Source organism: Lolium perenne, chromosome 7, assembly GCF_019359855.2.
Source record: "Lolium perenne isolate Kyuss_39 chromosome 7, Kyuss_2.0, whole genome shotgun sequence".
In the NCBI taxonomy this organism is placed as follows: Eukaryota; Viridiplantae; Streptophyta; class Magnoliopsida; order Poales; family Poaceae; genus Lolium; species Lolium perenne.
The window spans coordinates 279069483-279086010 of NC_067250.2; the positions used below are offsets into that span (position 1 = coordinate 279069483).

The following is a 16528-nucleotide window of genomic DNA, read 5'->3' on the forward strand; positions in this document are numbered from 1 at the left end:
ATCCTCTTTTGAAACCATAAAGATCCAGACTCTCCCAGGTTGAATTCTGATGGTCTACCTCCATCAATTCTTCTTATTTCCTCCATGATGAATGGATCATCCAATTGACCCATAATGATTTCATTTTTCAAGTTCATATTCAAATCTTCTGCAACTTGTAAAGCTGATAATCCCTCATGTGCTTCCTTTTCCCAGAGTTGTATATGTGCTTGACTTATCTCCCTCTTCAATTATGTTGGTAACTCTTGTTCTACCCCTCATGTACTCTTCCGAATTAAGGCATCAGCTACAACATATATTTTTTGAAACCTATCGGCTACAACATTAGCCTTTCCTGGGGTATAATTGATGGTTAAATCATAATCCTTGATCAATTCAAGCCACCTTTTCTGATATCATTGTTGAGAGTGTCCACTAGTGAAAGTATGATCCCTAGGCCTTGTTTTCAAGCATTGAAACACCGTTTACAACTAGTTCGGCTACATATTTGCTTGCTGCCATTTTTATTTCAGATTGCAATTACCACTCGTAATCATCCATATTACTTGTATTTCACTATCTCTTCGCCGAACTAGTGCACCTATACACCTGACAAGTGTATTGGGTGTGTTGGGGACACAAGAGACTTCTTGTATCGTAATTGCAGGGTTGCTTGAGAGGGATATCTTTGACCTCTACCTCCCTGAGTTCGATAAACCTTGGATTATCCACTTAAGGGAAATTTGCTGCTCTTCTACAAACCTCTGCACTTGGAGGCCCAACACTATCTACAAGAATAGAAGCGTGTGTAGACATCAGACACATACTTTCCCTCTTCTAGTTTCTTTGGTAAGTATCGAGTAATCTGATCATCATAAATATTGAAGACTATCTCCCCTCTAGTGCAATCAACATTTGCTTCTACAATACTCAAAATTAAATGGTCTCCCTAGTATAATAGATAGTTTATCATCATGAGGAATATCTAGGATTATGAAGTCAGTGGGTATGACATTTTTATTAGTTCTAAGTAAAACATCTTCTATCATCCCCACAAACTTTTTAGTTGTCTTATTCGCCATTTTCAAAGTAATGGATGTAGGAGAATAATCTCCTAGGCCTAGTTTCTTATAAAGATCATGGCATAACACTAACACCTGCACCTAGGTCACAAAGAGCATTATGTATACTATTTTTTCCTATTTCACAAGTAAGGGTAGGTATGCCAGGATCACCTAGTTTAGCTGGGAGTTTATCTCCATAACTAGTCATTACGAGCACAATTGTAGTTACTTTCTTTTTCTATTAAGAATATCTCAAAGGAATTTAGTGTATGTAGAAACTAATATAGCATCTGCTAACGGAAGTTCTAAACGAAGTTTACCAAGAGCATGAGCAAAAGCATGATAAAGGTGTTGACTCTAATCGACCTTCATTCTATCAGGATAAGGAAGATCCTTAGTAGGTACCTTTGGTTTTACCTTTGGTGCTGGCTCTGGCTCCTTGGCTTTCGGCTTCTGCTTAGCCTTCTGCTTCTCTAACTTCTTTTCTTTCGATATTATTTCTTCTTCTTCTTCTTCTTCTTCTTATTTTTATCGGCTTACCACCTCTTCTTCTCTGGGGTCTACCGTCTCAGCGTCAGAATCATACACCTCATCTTGATTCTCTGTATCTTCTTCTAGGTTCTCTTTCGAGGATTCTTTCTTCTTTCTTCGTTCTTCAAGGTCAATATCATCTTGTGGATCAACGAGGTCATTCTCCTCTTGGGTCATTCTTTTAAATTCTTTGGATTTGCGAGCCTATTCTTCTTGATACCAAACTGGACCTGTAGGTTCTTGCGTTTATGTACCTCATCTTGTAACAACATTAGTAGAAATAGTTTTAATAAAATCTTTTTGACTTAAAACCAAAGCTTTATATTTAGCTATTTGGTCACATTGTACTTGAACCATGTCATGATGTTTACTTAAGTGCTTAGTTGCGTGACTCAAATCTTCTAGTGTTCCTGCTAAAGCATTTATATCGCTCTTGTGGAGCATTAGTTGTCTAAACATTAGCTCTTTAAATTCAGTTTTTTGATACCAACATTTTTTCATTTCCATGTCAAGATCATCCTCAACTACCGTAGCATGTAGTTCATTAGTCTTGCTTTCAATTGCCAGCTTAGTTGGTATACCTTTCTCTTTCATTGATTTTTAACTGCAAGCATAAGTTCAGGGGTTATAAAGAGCATACATTTCTTCGATTCAACCTCACCTAAGAGATTGTATTGCTCATCATTAAAAGCTCTCTCGATAAAAAGTTTTATTGCCTCTCTGTAGGTTAATGAATTTAGAGTTCCTCCTGCACATGCATCAACCGTTTGTTTAGATTCATCATTAAGATCACCATAAAAATATTGTAAGATAACATGGTCCATAAAACCATGATTGGGAACCCTCGTAAATAATCTGGAGAATATTCCCCAAGCTTGAGCAAAGATCTCTCCAATATTTTGGAAGAAATTAGTAATCTCCCTTTTTACATGTATAGTCTTATAGAAAGGATTAAATCTATTCATGAATTCTTAAACGCAGTCTTTCCATCTAGCAATAGTATTTCTTGGTAAGGCTTGCAACCATTGGAACGCCTTGTCCTATAAGGACCAACGAAGTAATTTAAGAAGTAATAAATCTTTTGGAAAATTCCTAGGCCCAACTATCTCACATATATCATTCACTTTAGTTAAGTGAACTCTTGGATATTCGTATTGTTCTCCTGAAAAGGCATTATCTTGCATCATAATTAGTAACTCATGATCTATCTCATATTCGATGCCCTTAAGATCAGGATAAACAATAGAACTTTTTGCAACTAACATTGAAGGAGTTCCATTCCCCCTAAGGTTTTGCTAGACTCTGCTACCTTAGCTGTGATGGATACATTTTCCGTCATGATACTTAAACTGTTTACGACTACAATACGCGAATTAACTAGATTTTGAATAACATCCAGGCGTCTAGAGTCTGGTACTCGATCAATAAAGTTTGGCTGATAAAATCTACCTGAGCGTGTGGAACCTCTGTCCTCAACAGAGATCATCAAAACTTACAAGTGTCAAGAAACAAACACCCAAAGCATAGCTCCCCGGCAACGGCGCAAGAAAATAGCTTGATGGCCTGCGAGAACACATGGTCATTCATGCATATTTTAGTGGAAGTATTATTTCCAGTTTTTATATCGTATCCCAACAAGGAGCGTAGGAGGATGTTTATTTGCGGTGTTTCTGTCATACCCAAGGTGTCACATGTGTTAGGTGAATTGACTACAAGAATTGAAGTGGAAAATAGTGAGTGTAAATGATAGGATTCTGGCGGAGTATTGATAATGCAGTAAAGTATATATAGTGCATAAAAGTAAACAACTAATAAAAAATGAATGGGTTTCTACAGATGAAAAGGTAGGCGCGGGGTGATTCGGTTCATGGCGATAGTGAATGTGCTTGGTGGAATAAATGTGATAAGTGAATATGATTCTTCCTATTTATATATGAGAAGGCAAGCAATCCATAAGAGAGAAAGACTCATCTTGGTAGATTTCATCTTCCTTCAATAATCCTTCTGCCTGTTACCAAAGCTATGGTCAGCGCATCTATTAAGGTGGTTAAACTGGAGTAAAGCTTTAAGCTCGGTGGTTCCTTGTGATTCCTCGAATATTGCTAGATCCTCTTTGATATCGACTGTGTCACTTGGGGGTCGCTGATTCACTAGCACACAAATTCATGTTTATAAGTTCTTGAGATCATGCTATCTGAGCCCTTAAATTAGATAACAACATTAGGTGCACATAAACATTCATATTCATATATAATCATCTTAATCATAAATTCACAAATAGATGGAATAAACTTGGCACATCACATCTCACCAATCCCCTACATCTGTCACGCCAATGAGATATACTCACATATGAGAGGAGAATAACATAATGAGATCATAGAAAAGTAAATGGAGTTCATCTTGATATTACCGTAGCAAGCCACAACAGTTGAAGATCAAATCAAATACAAACCAATATGGAATAGAGGTTTCAATCCCTAATCTTACAAGTATGAATCTCTCTCTCTCTCAGTACAAGTGGGGTGTAATGGATGAGGTGGTGTTCTTGATGAGATTGATCTTCGATGGAGTCGAGGATGGTCTTCTCCTTCTTCAAATCTTATATCTTCTATTCTCGGGCGAATGGTGGATGCTACGTTGTGTTTTTAGTCTCGTACCCTTCACGAAAAGGGTTTGGTTTGATAAGGGTAAGGCAGCGCCGCCCAGTACGGGCGGGCGGTATGGTCACCTCCACCCGTACCGATGCCCGCTAAAGCCCTTGGATCGCCAGGATGGATTTAGCCTCAAAAGGAAATGTCTTTATTTCGTTGCAATTAGCATAAATGTTCTTGGATCCTCTAGAAATGATGGTTTCCTAAAATACATAATTCAAAAGCAAGGTTTTGTCTGGATTGTGATATTAGCATTAGTTGAAACACAAAATCCAATGAAAACCAATGAAACCAAGGGATAAGTGGTGGAAAATCCGTAGTAAAAAACATCGAATTTTGGAGCTATCAGTGGCGTCACGGGTTCATCACACTGTTCACACATTCTTATTTCAAGTGACATGGGTGGAAAAAGGTGGTTGTTAATTAGTACACCCTCAACAATCCACATTAATCACACGTAAAAAAAGCTTTCCATATCAAAATTCTGGCGACACAATAATCAGATGGAGTGAGAGAGATCTATCCATAAAATACATGATCAAACTGACACTATCAAGAATTTATGTTTCCAAATGTGCAACATGTGATGCCCAAGAGAATATGTCATGCAAAGAATGTGTTGTTTTTCGATGATGGAGAGGTGGTGAGGTAGCAAGAAGAGAGAGGAAATGAAAATATTGAGAGTAGCAGAGGATTCAAGGTTAAAAAAAGCCTTACACGCATGCTTTTGCCACCACTTGACACTTCTAGGGGGAAGCATCTCTTTTGAGTAGGAATCTATGTTAGGGTCTACACTTCCTTCTAAAAGGTTTTGAAGACCATAGGCTGCTTTGAGGGCGCTTGGCATGAGCAAGAGATATTCATCCATGAGAAAGGAAAAGCACCGCCGCATAGAGGTGCCTTAAGGTTGTAGAGATTTGAGTTTTGAGAGGCAGAAAAAGTGGCTCATTTGTTGTGGAGTCCTTGACGCGTCGAGTCACCTCACCCCCTTCCAAGAAAAAATAGAATGTTTGAGGCTGAATAAATGAAAGGTTGCAATTCTATGTTCTGATTTTTGGCCCAATAAAGCCCACCAAGGAAACCCTAGTGTTTATGAGTATATTTACACGGTTCGTTGGATCCCTCTCCTCTCTCCTTTTCTCATTCACTCCTTTTTTTTTCTCTTGTGCGCTCTCTTCTCCTCTCTCCCACGGAACCACAGATGGCGGCGCAATGTCTACCCCAACGTTGTATCTCCTATGACACCTCCGCCCATCTTTCCACGTGCATCCGCCTTTGCTCTCCTACCATCACCGCCACCAGAAGACACCGTCATGCATCCAAACAAGCGCATAGGGTCAAATCCCTTGGTTTTGCCAACACCGAGTGTTCAAGCGCAATTAAGGGTATGCGGTCAGCAACTTTGTTATCCTTGGGAGCAGATAATGATACTATGATGAGAAATTGAGCAGGCGAGTTGAACCTTATTTTGTTCTTTTCGGTGTTCCCTTATTATTGTAGATATGTCTGATTCCTTTATTCAAGCCCTTACAAAAGATATGTTTCGATCCCATCCACCGTCCACCTACTTTTCTTTGTCAATAACCGGTTCTTCTCGAAGCAAAAAAGTTGTTCGCAATATTATATATATATATAGTTATAAAATATGGATGAGCAAGTTGTAGATAGAAAGAAGTGAGGCTGATAAAATTCATAGTATGTGGAAGAGATCCTGAGTTGGAATTGATGGTCAGCCAAACCCAAGTTTGATCCATAGGTGTATTGAATTTCGGGTGTCTCATCGAAGGGCTTGAGTCGGTCGGTCGGTTTCAGTGAGGTGTGAGTGTAGTTTGCGTAAATTGTGTGCCATATTTGAAAAGAAAAATAGTTGTGAATGTTTTATTTTAAAGTCTGTACTTTGATGTCACCTTGCTAATTGGAAAAATTGTAGGCTCCACGGTCCCAAATTTGGGAAGAAATAAGGGCGGATTTTACAGATTTGGGAGGAAATTAAAGAGGGCTGCAAATCTGCAAGGAAACAGGAAAGATTTTGCTCGGCCCCCAACCCCAACCCTCCCGTTACGCGTTCCCGTTCTCCTTCCGACGCGGCTTCCTCCCCCCGTCCCCGTTCCCCTTCAAGTTCTCGCGCTCCCTCGCCCGCCACGGCCCAAACCCTCCTCGCCCGCCCGCCACCCCAAGCCCCCGCCGTCGTCCCCCTCCCCCGCTCGACCGGGCACGCGCGGAGCCGGGATCCCCCAATCCGGGCTCGGGATTGATTTCTCCTTCTGTCGATGGTAAGCAAGCCCTAGTGTTTTTTTTTTTTCTGTATGTGTAGAGATTTCCTCTGTTCCGGGAGCGGGTTTCTTGCTCCGGCAGCCCGACCACCGCGACCGATCGATCGAATCGAGGTTCTCCGACACAACTCCTACGCTTCATTGCTCGATTAGCCAGTCGCTGGCCCGCGTGCTCCGCGGCGTCGTGATTCGGGCTCCTCCGCCTCCGCTTCCCCGGGCGATCGATCGCGCGGGGTCGATCCGCCTCGGTTGACCCCGCGGCGAGCCGCCTGCGCATCCGCCGCCAATCCTCAAGCACGCATTGGCGTTAGGGCGGTGTTAGCTCGTATATGCAACTTATGTACCAGTTCATTTTCACTGCGTATTCTATCCTATGCGCTTGCTTTGCTTTCTTTGTTTTTTCCCCCATTTCATGTTGCTGTGCATTGTGCTGCTGATTGGTAACTGACTGTTATTCTGGTTGCAGCCCTCCGCCGCTCAGACGGCGATGCATTGACGTCCATTTGGTGGAGCATATGCATCTGGGGCAGGCGTCGTCGCACCTGTCTGGGGCTCTGGGCAGATGAACCCGGGCAGCGCTCACTGGACGCCGCAGCAGCAACCCGTGCAGATGAATCCAGGCAGCGGTCACGGTATGCCGCAGCAACAACCCGTGATGCCGCAGCAACAGCCCGTCATGCCGCAGCAACAACAGACGCAGGCTGCTTCGGGGCAAACCTCCGCGGATCGCTTCAAGGCGATGCGGATACGCATGCTTCAGAGGATGTAAGCCTGCTTTTACTCGTCCCCAAAATGCGCTAGTGGATCACTTCTGGTGCAACAACAACTAGTGCTTTCTTGTTGAAGTGTACATTAGCAGAGGAATGTGCATTTTAACAACAAGCTTGAATTATGATGTTAACTAACATCTACTATTTAACATTGCCAGAGTAAGTATTATTGCAAAGCAGAGGAGCCTTTCTTCCATGACGCCAGAGGTGCTGCACTATGCGAGGCGGGTTGAAGACGTTCTGCACAAGACATATCCGACAATGGTAAGTCCTAACCATTCATTTTTTTTCCTTTTAACTTAGGCACGGAACAAATAAACCTTGCAGGCCTAACAAAGAAGAGATGAAACTTTATTTCTAAGCACGCTCCAGATATGTCTGTGCACCTGCACGCCATTTAATATTTGATTACCTGTGAGCAGGCTGCTTACTATGCAATGATAACGGGATCACAGAATGGACCTCTGAATCATGCTTTTCAGACCGTTATAGCCGATAATCGGCGACGCCAACAATTGGCGGGGCAGGTAGCATCTGGCTCCAGCTATGGCACAATGATTCCAACACCAGGTATGGCTCAGAGTGCAAATGTGAACTCTGCAGCGTCCCATTTGATGGACACCAGATTCACAGGTGGTAACTCAAATACAGGTGCGCATAACTTTTCCTGGCTTATATTTGGATATATCAGATACTCCTTTTTTGTCCAGCAGGTCGTCTTTCTCATTCTTAGTACTTACTCTGTTTACTCTTAGGTTCTATGTATAATGGGCATCAGAATACATCCACCAATATCCCAGGTGGCATCCCTGTGGACACAACTTCAGAGGGCATGCAACGTCCAAGTCATATGATCCCAACTCCAGGATTTAGCAACCATCCAACTTCGCTTCCTAATTCTGAGTACCCAAGTGGAGCTGGATGCTTGAATGTGGAGTCAAATATTGCGCCACAAATGCAGCATCAAGAGAAGCCATTTGGTAGTAATCAAGGTTATCAAATGCAGCCCCTTGGGAGCCTTGCTGTTTCTACGGTGCATTCAAACATTTTGGATAAGTCCTCATATGGTTCGTCAGATGCAAAAATGAATGGTGGAATGGGCATACACAGTTCAAATATGCAGCCAATAAACAGAACCACGGGATCACAAGCTTGTGCTAACCTAGCTCCTTATGGTAACAGACCGTTGCAGCAACAGTTTGATGCTCCTCTGCCACAGAAGTCACCAAGTACGTCTCCTGTCATTTTATTGGAAACCCTCTTCTATACCATTTTGTTTGATAATTTGTGCCTCGACAAATCGGAAAACTACTGTGTAGTGATCCCACTGAAACCTCGTTACTTCTAATTCTGGAAAAGGTATATGGGTTTGGAATCTAAATCTTGATTTATCCGTCTTGATTCTCACATTTGGAATCTAAATCTTGATTTATCCGTCTCGATTCTCACATAACAGGAATGCATTTCAGAAAGAAAGAAAAAAATCTTGAAACTTACTCTATTTATTTAGGAGCAAAAGTAAATTATGTGTTTACCTTTGTTCGATATAGTACAAAATAAATGCTACATGTTGCAAAAGAAGATATCCTTCCTTGCTACCATAATTTTGGTGGTGTTACAAGTGCAGATTTAGTGTAGCAAACCTTGCTCTTACATGGTACTACCTTGCTCTTACGTGATACTGTAGGACATACTGTTCAGGTGTCGTTGAGTCAGTGGCCCAGCAGGGTCAGAATTGGGAAGGTCTTACTTTTTTAGTGATGTTATCTCAATTTTTTTTATTGTTTCCTCTGATAGAATGTTTATTTTGAATATCAATTTTGGTTCTTGAAAAATCAATTAACTTTCTGATAATCCTTCCTCTGTACAAGGATTAGTATTGAAGCATGCAAAGTAATGATGAATGAAGAGTCTTCTCTTAGTAAAAGTTGTTTTTGTCCTCCCTTTGCTCTGTAGAGATTTATGTCCTCCAGAAGTATGTTTCTTGTACCATTTATCTAAGTATCAAACTATATATAACTAATAAACAATAATACATGTGATAGTATGTGTAGTTTTTGAAATTCTCTAGCAAAGTTTCTATGTATTTTGGCGAATTATATTGACAGTACATTCAAATAAAACATTCTTTTATGTTAGAATAGAATAAATCATTGCCAATAAATGTCTTAATCCTTATGATCTTACTCTGATCATAATACTTGATTGCAAATTTAGTCATATCTATATTGTAGGATGTATAACATTAAAGAGACTTGTATTTGTAGCTTCTATCAGCTCAAGTATTTTCAGTAGAAGTGCACTAGGCTTATCTTGTTGCTAATCGTTTGGGGCGGTATTGCTTATTTTGATGAACTTCATATTGTAATATGGTTGACCGTGAGGCTTTTACCATCATAAGTTGGTCTCACTTGTGTTGGATCTGATTTATTTGAGTAGCAAAGTAATACTTGCTTGATGCGTTTGGCACTGGAAAACTTTTCTTCTACAACGTTAGTTGATATGGCTGTTTCTAGAAGTTTCTAGGAAACTGATTCATCCACCCTAACAGGTACAAGTAACCATCATATGAAAGCCCAAGTCTTGACTCCGCCAGACAAGGTGAACTTTAGTACATCACAATTTTCTCATTATCAACTACTTCAGCATTGCTGCAACCATATTGTAAATCTCAAGTAGCAGAAAAAAAACATTTGACTAATGGTTTTTTATTGAAAAGCAGGCTCAGCATTATAGTTGCCAGAGAAAAATGGTACAAGATGGAGGACAACAGCCAGTTTCATCCGATGGGCACATTGTTGGGTGTACTGTGACTTCACTTGACTCTAAGCTGTCAAATCTCTCAACAAAAGAAGTTAAACATGAATCAGCAAACACCAATGATGAAATTAATCAGCTGCGGTGGTTACTGATGTTAAAGCATGCAGAACACTGTGTGGCTCCTGTGGGAAGTTGTAAATCTCAGCATTGTGCTCGTGTACAGGAGATTGTGAAGCATTTTAGACACTGTCAGACAAAAAATTGTTCATATCGGTACTGCGTGCAGTCAAAGAAGTTGTCTTGTCACTATAAGAACTGCATTAATGAGCAGTGTACTCTTTGCAGCAAGGCAAAGATAAGATTGCGCCGCTCTTCTGAACAAGCACACAAGAACAGTACTGATGACCATATATTAATTGCGAAGCAGAGTGCGGTTCAAAGAATTACCAATGGTGCACTCGAGGATAAAATGGATATTGACCTTGTCAGAGTTGAAACTACTGATGAGCAGCCATTGGCACCGAAACGTTTAAAGTTGCATCACGTGTCTCCCAATGCATCAAAGAATGGACATGGAATCCCTTATGTCTCTGTTCATGAACCAAAGCCAGTGTTGCGGGAGCAAAAAAACAATATGCTGCCGAAACAGGAGGCCGGTCTGAGGGTTGATACGCAACATCCAGTAAATCCAATTGGTCATGGTATTGATGGAAAAGTAAGTGTTGTGAAAAATAACATGATGCCTCATGTTAAGCAAGAAAATGTATTGGCTGACAAAGATAAAAATGAGAATTTTCTTGATCTTAAGAACAAAACAAATGGTCGTATGGATGTTACAGTGTCTAAATCAGGGAAACCGAAGATAAAGGGTGTTTCACTCACAGAATTGTTCACTCCAGAACAAATTAAAGAGCACACCGACAGTCTAAAGCAATGGGTTGGTCAGGTATGCTTCTTGAACTTGAAAGAATCTCTAGTATGCTTTAGTATCTTTTTTCGGAGTTGCTAGAAAAGTGGATCTAAAGGGGTGCCAAATGAACTTAGAAAACTCAAATGGATATTGTCAAATTTCTTCTCCATTGTTTTCCTATGTTAAATATGGCAAATATTTTGAAGTAACTTACTCTCTTATTGGTGTAACTAGCAAAAATGTTACAACAATATAGATTAATTATGTATATAGAGTGGGATAGGAATGAGGATGGCTGGATGTTCATGTGAATCATAAAGGCTAAGAAACGCGACTGCGTCTTTAAAATTATTATCATTAAATAACTTAGGAACTGGCATTTCACTTACATGTTGATCTTTTTATACATCCCTGTCATTGCCGGATCCATGTGCTCAGGTCCAGAGTTTAAGAAAAAACTGGCTTCAAAAAATTTCACTCCTTAGTCTGTCAGTCATGAATGTTATATGTTTTGGATCGGACAGTTTTTTACTTAAATATGTAGAAAATAAGTATTAAAAGCGAATACATAAACTTTTTGACCCTGATCAATGTTGTATCACTGCTGGAAGTTTAACCCCTGACGTTTCATATTTTTTCTTTTTTGAATAGGTAGACTTTTTGAAATAACTCGTTACTGCAATTAAAGTTTTACATAATGTAAGCATATCCTACAATTAAATGCTTGTGGCACTATAAAGTATAAACTATTTTGTCTGTTCCATTGTTTGGCAGAGCAAAGCTAAAGTTGAAATGAATCAAGCGATGGAACATTCGGACAGCGCATGCCAGCTTTGCGAAGTAACGACGCTTAATTTTGAACCTCCACCGATATATTGTTCTTCCTGTGGTGTTCGGATAAAACGAAATGCACTATACTACACTGCTCCTACAGCTGAGACCTGTCACAACTTCTGTCTTTCGTGTTTCAACGCTCGCAGTCAGACAATTCAGGTGGAAGGTAATCAGTTTCCCAAGGCAAAACTTGTTAGAAAGAAAAATGATGAAGACACAGAAGAAGCGGTAAACATTCAATTTCCCTTTTGGTAGGCTGTGAATTATAGTTCTGTACTCTTTTGTTGCATACTAACTTATTCTAATTGATTTGGCGTACAGTGGGTTATGTGTGACAAATGTGAACGCTGGCAGCATCAGATTTGTGCCCTTTTCAATTGCAAAAGGAACGAGTCAGGAGAAGCAGAATATACGTGCCCCAAGTGCTATGTTTGGGAGATAGAGCATGGTTTGCGTATGCCTTTGCCGCAAAGTGCTGTTCTTGGCGCGAAGGATCTGCCAAGGACCGTGCTTAGCGATCATATAGAAGGACGCCTTTTTAAACGGCTCAGGGAAGAGAGACAGGAACGTGCGACTCGTGATGGGAAAAGCTTTGATGAGGTTAGTGCTAGTCTTTTTTCTCTTTCTGAAAAGGAGGTTGAGACCCCCGGCCTCTGCATCGAAGAGATGCATACAGCCTTTATTTAAAGTCAACAAAGACATGTCAAGAATGGAATCAACCAGTTTTGTTATTAGTATAGCCTACGAGTTGACTCAACCATTGTGACACAGTCCCCTTTCCCTCTGTAGTATGTGCTGCTGATGCTCAAGTGTCTTAGTTAAGCTGATAAGATGACCACCCTCCCATTGAAGCAAGCATAGTGGACATGACCTCTTGATACAGTTTTGCTATGTTATGTGTTGTTAGCACTGCCTCAAGTATATTGCTGGGGAGGTTTTTCAAGTAATACAATACATCCCACTATTATATTCATCAACCTATCCGCCTTTCCCAGTTCTGATCTATTTGTAGATGTTTCTTTGTTGGGTGCCTTTCTCCTAATGTTTTCTCACTTGTTAGGTTTGTGGAGCAGATGGACTTGTGGTCAGGGTTGTTTCATCAGTGGACAAAAAATTGGAAGTTAAACCACGTTTTTTTGAGATTTTTCAAGAAGACAAGTATCCAGCAGAATTCCCTTACAAATCCAAGGTAAGAAAACACCTCCTGCCAATTGAAGTATAAAATCAGTTGATGATGTTGGCATTTGACAATTCAAGTTACTATTTTCTGAGACGAAAGTTTTGTTAATTTATCCTCTCTGATATTGTCAAATATTCTGCAGGCTATTCTCTTATTTCAGAAAATAGAAGGCGTTGAAGTATGCCTATTTGGCATGTATGTTCAAGAATATGGTGCAGAATGTGCAGACCCAAACCAACGACGGGTTTATCTGTCATACCTTGATTCTGTCAAATTCTTTAGACCTGAAGTAAAAACAGTGTCTGGGGAGGCCTTGAGGACATATGTCTATCATGAGATTCTGGTAAGTCACCACGCCTAGTCAGAGTACTTTTCGTAGTTTTTATAAAGTTTAGGGTGCCAAGCACAGTTAATGGTTTCCTAAATCCAGTATTTACTGTCAGTGTAATATTCGTTTTGCACGCATACAGATAGGTTATCTTGAGTATTGTAAGCAGCGCGGATTCACTAGCTGCTACATATGGGCCTGCCCACCTTTGAAGGGTGAAGATTACATTCTATATTGTCATCCAGAGATTCAGAAGACACCAAGGTCTGATTTGCTGCGCGAATGGTAAGACCATTGATGGGCATTTGTGCTAATATGCTTCCTAAATGAATGCCTTACTGTAGGTAGCCATCTGTAATTCATGTCTCATGTTACTAAAAATTTCTTCACAGGTACTTATCTATGCTTCGAAAAGCTACCAAGGAGCGCATAGTTGTTGAGACAACAAATCTCTATGATCACTTTTTTATCACTACCAAAGAATGCAAGGCTAAAGTTACGGCAGCTCGGTTGCCATATTTTGATGGAGATTATTGGCCAGGAACTGCAGAAGATATGATCAACCAGTATTTCGTAGAAGAAGACGATAGAAAGTTGCAAAGGAAGGGGAAAGTAAAAAAGACTATCACAAAGAGAGCTCTTAGAGCTGCTGGCCAGACTGATTTATGTGGGAATGCTTCAAAGGATGCTATCTTGATGCAAAAGGTATAGTTTCATTTAGTGCTCTACTTTTTGATGCACCAAATTTGTATCAGCTGTGTCACACGTTATTCTTAGCCACCAAGTTGATGATGTGCAGCTTGGAGAAACCATTTACCCAATGAAGGAAGATTTCATCATGGTCCATTTGCAGCACTCTTGCAGTCACTGCTCTACTCTTATGGTAGCTGGAAAACGCTGGGTCTGCCGCCAATGCAAAAGTTTTTATATTTGTGACAGGTAGGTTACTTCTATTCATCTCATATGTTACTTTCCTGTGATAGACCCAATGTATGATACTTCTGTTTGATAGATGTGCCACAGTTGACAAAGTGTTATTTGTAAAAGACAAAAATATCTTTGTGATAATATGAAAGGAAATGCATCTGCTTACAGCTAGTCTAACATTAGCTGTTAGTGCATCTTCTGCAGCTGATGAGTTTCTTGTTGCAGTTGTTATGATGCAGAGCAACAGCTTGACGAAAAGGAGCGGCACCCGAGTAATAGTAGAGACTCGCATGTGCTCCACCCAGTAAGTTGTGGATAACTTCTTATAATCTTTGTACTAAATCATCAACAACTAATAAGGAACGGAGGGAGTAGTTTTTTACTCATAAAATATGAGTGAAGCAACAAAGCAAATCATCACAGAATTTTTTAACATGATTTCATTTCTTAGGTTGACATTGTTGGTGTGCCCAAAGATACAAAGGATAGAGACGATATCATAGAGTGCGAGTTTTTCGACACCCGGCAGGCGTTCCTGAGTCTTTGTCAAGGAAACCGCTATCAACATGAGACACTTCGCCGCGCAAAACATTCCTCAATGATGATATTATACCACCTTCATAATCCAACTGCACCAGCTTTTGTTATCTCGTGCAACATCTGCAAACTCGATATTGAAACCGGTCAAGGGTGGCGATGTGAAGAATGCCCAGAATTTGATGTATGTGCTGCATGTTACGAGAAAGACAGAGGTGGCAATCACCGTCACAAGTTGACGAATCAGCCGTCATCTGCAGGTGCTCAAAGTAAAGAAGCTCGCCAGATGCGTGTTCAGCAGGTGTGCTTTCTAGATTAGTCAATGATGAAGGAATCGGTCTAGAACAAACTCATGATTTATCTTTGGTGTGGCTCTGCAGGCACGGGTGATGCTCGACCTTTTGGTGCACGCTCAGGCATGTCGTACCACTGGTTGCCAGTATAAAAATTGCAGGAGAATCAAGGGACTGTTCAACCACGCTGGGAAGTGCCCAAAACGGGCGTCTGGAGGCTGTAAAGCGTGTATGAAGATGTGGTCTCTGCTCCACTTCCATGCCCGAGCTTGCAAGGAGTTGAAATGCGACGTACCAAGATGCAGGTAACAACACCCCCTCTCCATCCGTGCCACCCCTATGTGCAATTTCCGTGCAGAATAATAAATAGATAATGTATGGGGTTTGTTGAACACTGCAGGGATCTGAAAGACATTATAAGAAGATCGCAGCAGCAGGCTGAAACCAGGAGGAGGGCTGCCGTGAACGAGATGATGAGGGAGAGAGCTGCAGAGGCTGCTAAGAGGAGGTAGCGAAGCCAGGCGCACTGGTGGTATACTCTTACAGAAAAGAAGATAGCAAGTACATATATATATATGAATACCGCAGCTCTTGTCAAGTCCAAGAAAGACAAGTTCTGGATGGCCAAAAAACTAGAGGACAGATACAGCTCAGCGAGAGATCAGTTATACCGGAGACAAAATACGTCGATCAGAGATGGCGGTAAAAGCGCCCTCGGTCTGCTGCCACCCATGCTGGCAACCGTTTGAGCTGATGAAGCCTCCGACGATTTTGCCAGTGTTTCGTTTCTATATACTGTATGTAGTGTTGGTCTTGTTCTGTAGCCTGCTCATGTGCAATAGGATTTTGGACGGCTGCCTCCTATACATGTGCGAAATAGCGCATAGTTGTTGTTGTCAAAAGAGAACCGTGAGTCATAGATGAAAGTTTTGTTTGGATGTTGTCTCAGCTGAGATGCCTGTAGGAAAGAAACTGAACTTGGTTACATGGATGGTATCAGTCATTTCATTTGTTCGTTGCAGTCCCCACATTTTGTAGCATCTGTGTGGGATGGATGTTAATTTATACAAAGATATATATACCAGAGAATGGCTGACTGAATTTTGGGTCTTGTGGCATTGCGTATTTCTGCTTTCCGGTTCCACCCCTGCCGGTCGTCCACTGTATATTCTTTGCATCTGTATTTGCGACTGGAGTTTTGAAGCTCAGGATTATCCAGAATCCTGGAGGTTTTGGGCATGCCACGCCATCCACTGCGCTGTTTTGAATGGGCGCCTGAACAATAGTCTCACACGGAACGGAAGAGGCAGCAGCAGGACAAGTGAAGACAGCGTCACCACGTCGCCGCGCTGTGCCACCCGCCACGACGCAGCCACGCTTCCCCCTATCCAGTATCTGGAAGTACTAGTAGTAGCGAAGCGTGGGCGCCAGTCACCGGCGACGGCGACACTCGCCGTGCGCCCATGCGCGTGTCTCTGCGGCGTGAGC

General features: G+C 41.3%; 1 protein-coding gene across 1 annotated transcript; it reads left to right on the plus strand.

The window, feature by feature from the left end:
* The first annotated feature begins 6318 nt into the window (after nucleotides 1-6318).
* LOC127312577 (probable histone acetyltransferase HAC-like 1) lies at nucleotides 6319-16061 on the plus strand. Its single transcript, XM_051343102.2, has 18 exons — nucleotides 6319-6501; nucleotides 6968-7266; nucleotides 7430-7535; nucleotides 7694-7922; nucleotides 8027-8500; nucleotides 9823-9872; nucleotides 9994-10977; nucleotides 11716-12003; nucleotides 12097-12375; nucleotides 12836-12964; nucleotides 13098-13298; nucleotides 13426-13568; nucleotides 13676-13988; nucleotides 14083-14222; nucleotides 14436-14514; nucleotides 14662-15048; nucleotides 15128-15345; nucleotides 15441-16061. Exons 2-18 carry the CDS (start codon nucleotides 7064-7066, stop codon nucleotides 15550-15552), a joined length of 4335 nt encoding a protein of 1444 aa, XP_051199062.1. The 5' UTR covers nucleotides 6319-6501; nucleotides 6968-7063; the 3' UTR covers nucleotides 15553-16061.
* The last annotated feature ends 467 nt before the right edge of the window (nucleotides 16062-16528 follow it).

Excerpts from the sequence above, each read along its gene's own strand:
- LOC127312577 (XM_051343102.2), top strand. The coding sequence starts at position 7,064 with ATGAACCCGGGCAGCGCTCACTGGACGCCGCAGCAGCAACCCGTGCAG. Across the intron at positions 7,536-7,693 it reads ACAAGACATATCCGACAATG|GCTGCTTACTATGCAATGAT; the intron begins GTAAGTCCTAAC and ends ACCTGTGAGCAG. Across the intron at positions 14,515-14,661 it reads ACTCGCATGTGCTCCACCCA|GTTGACATTGTTGGTGTGCC; the intron begins GTAAGTTGTGGA and ends TTCATTTCTTAG.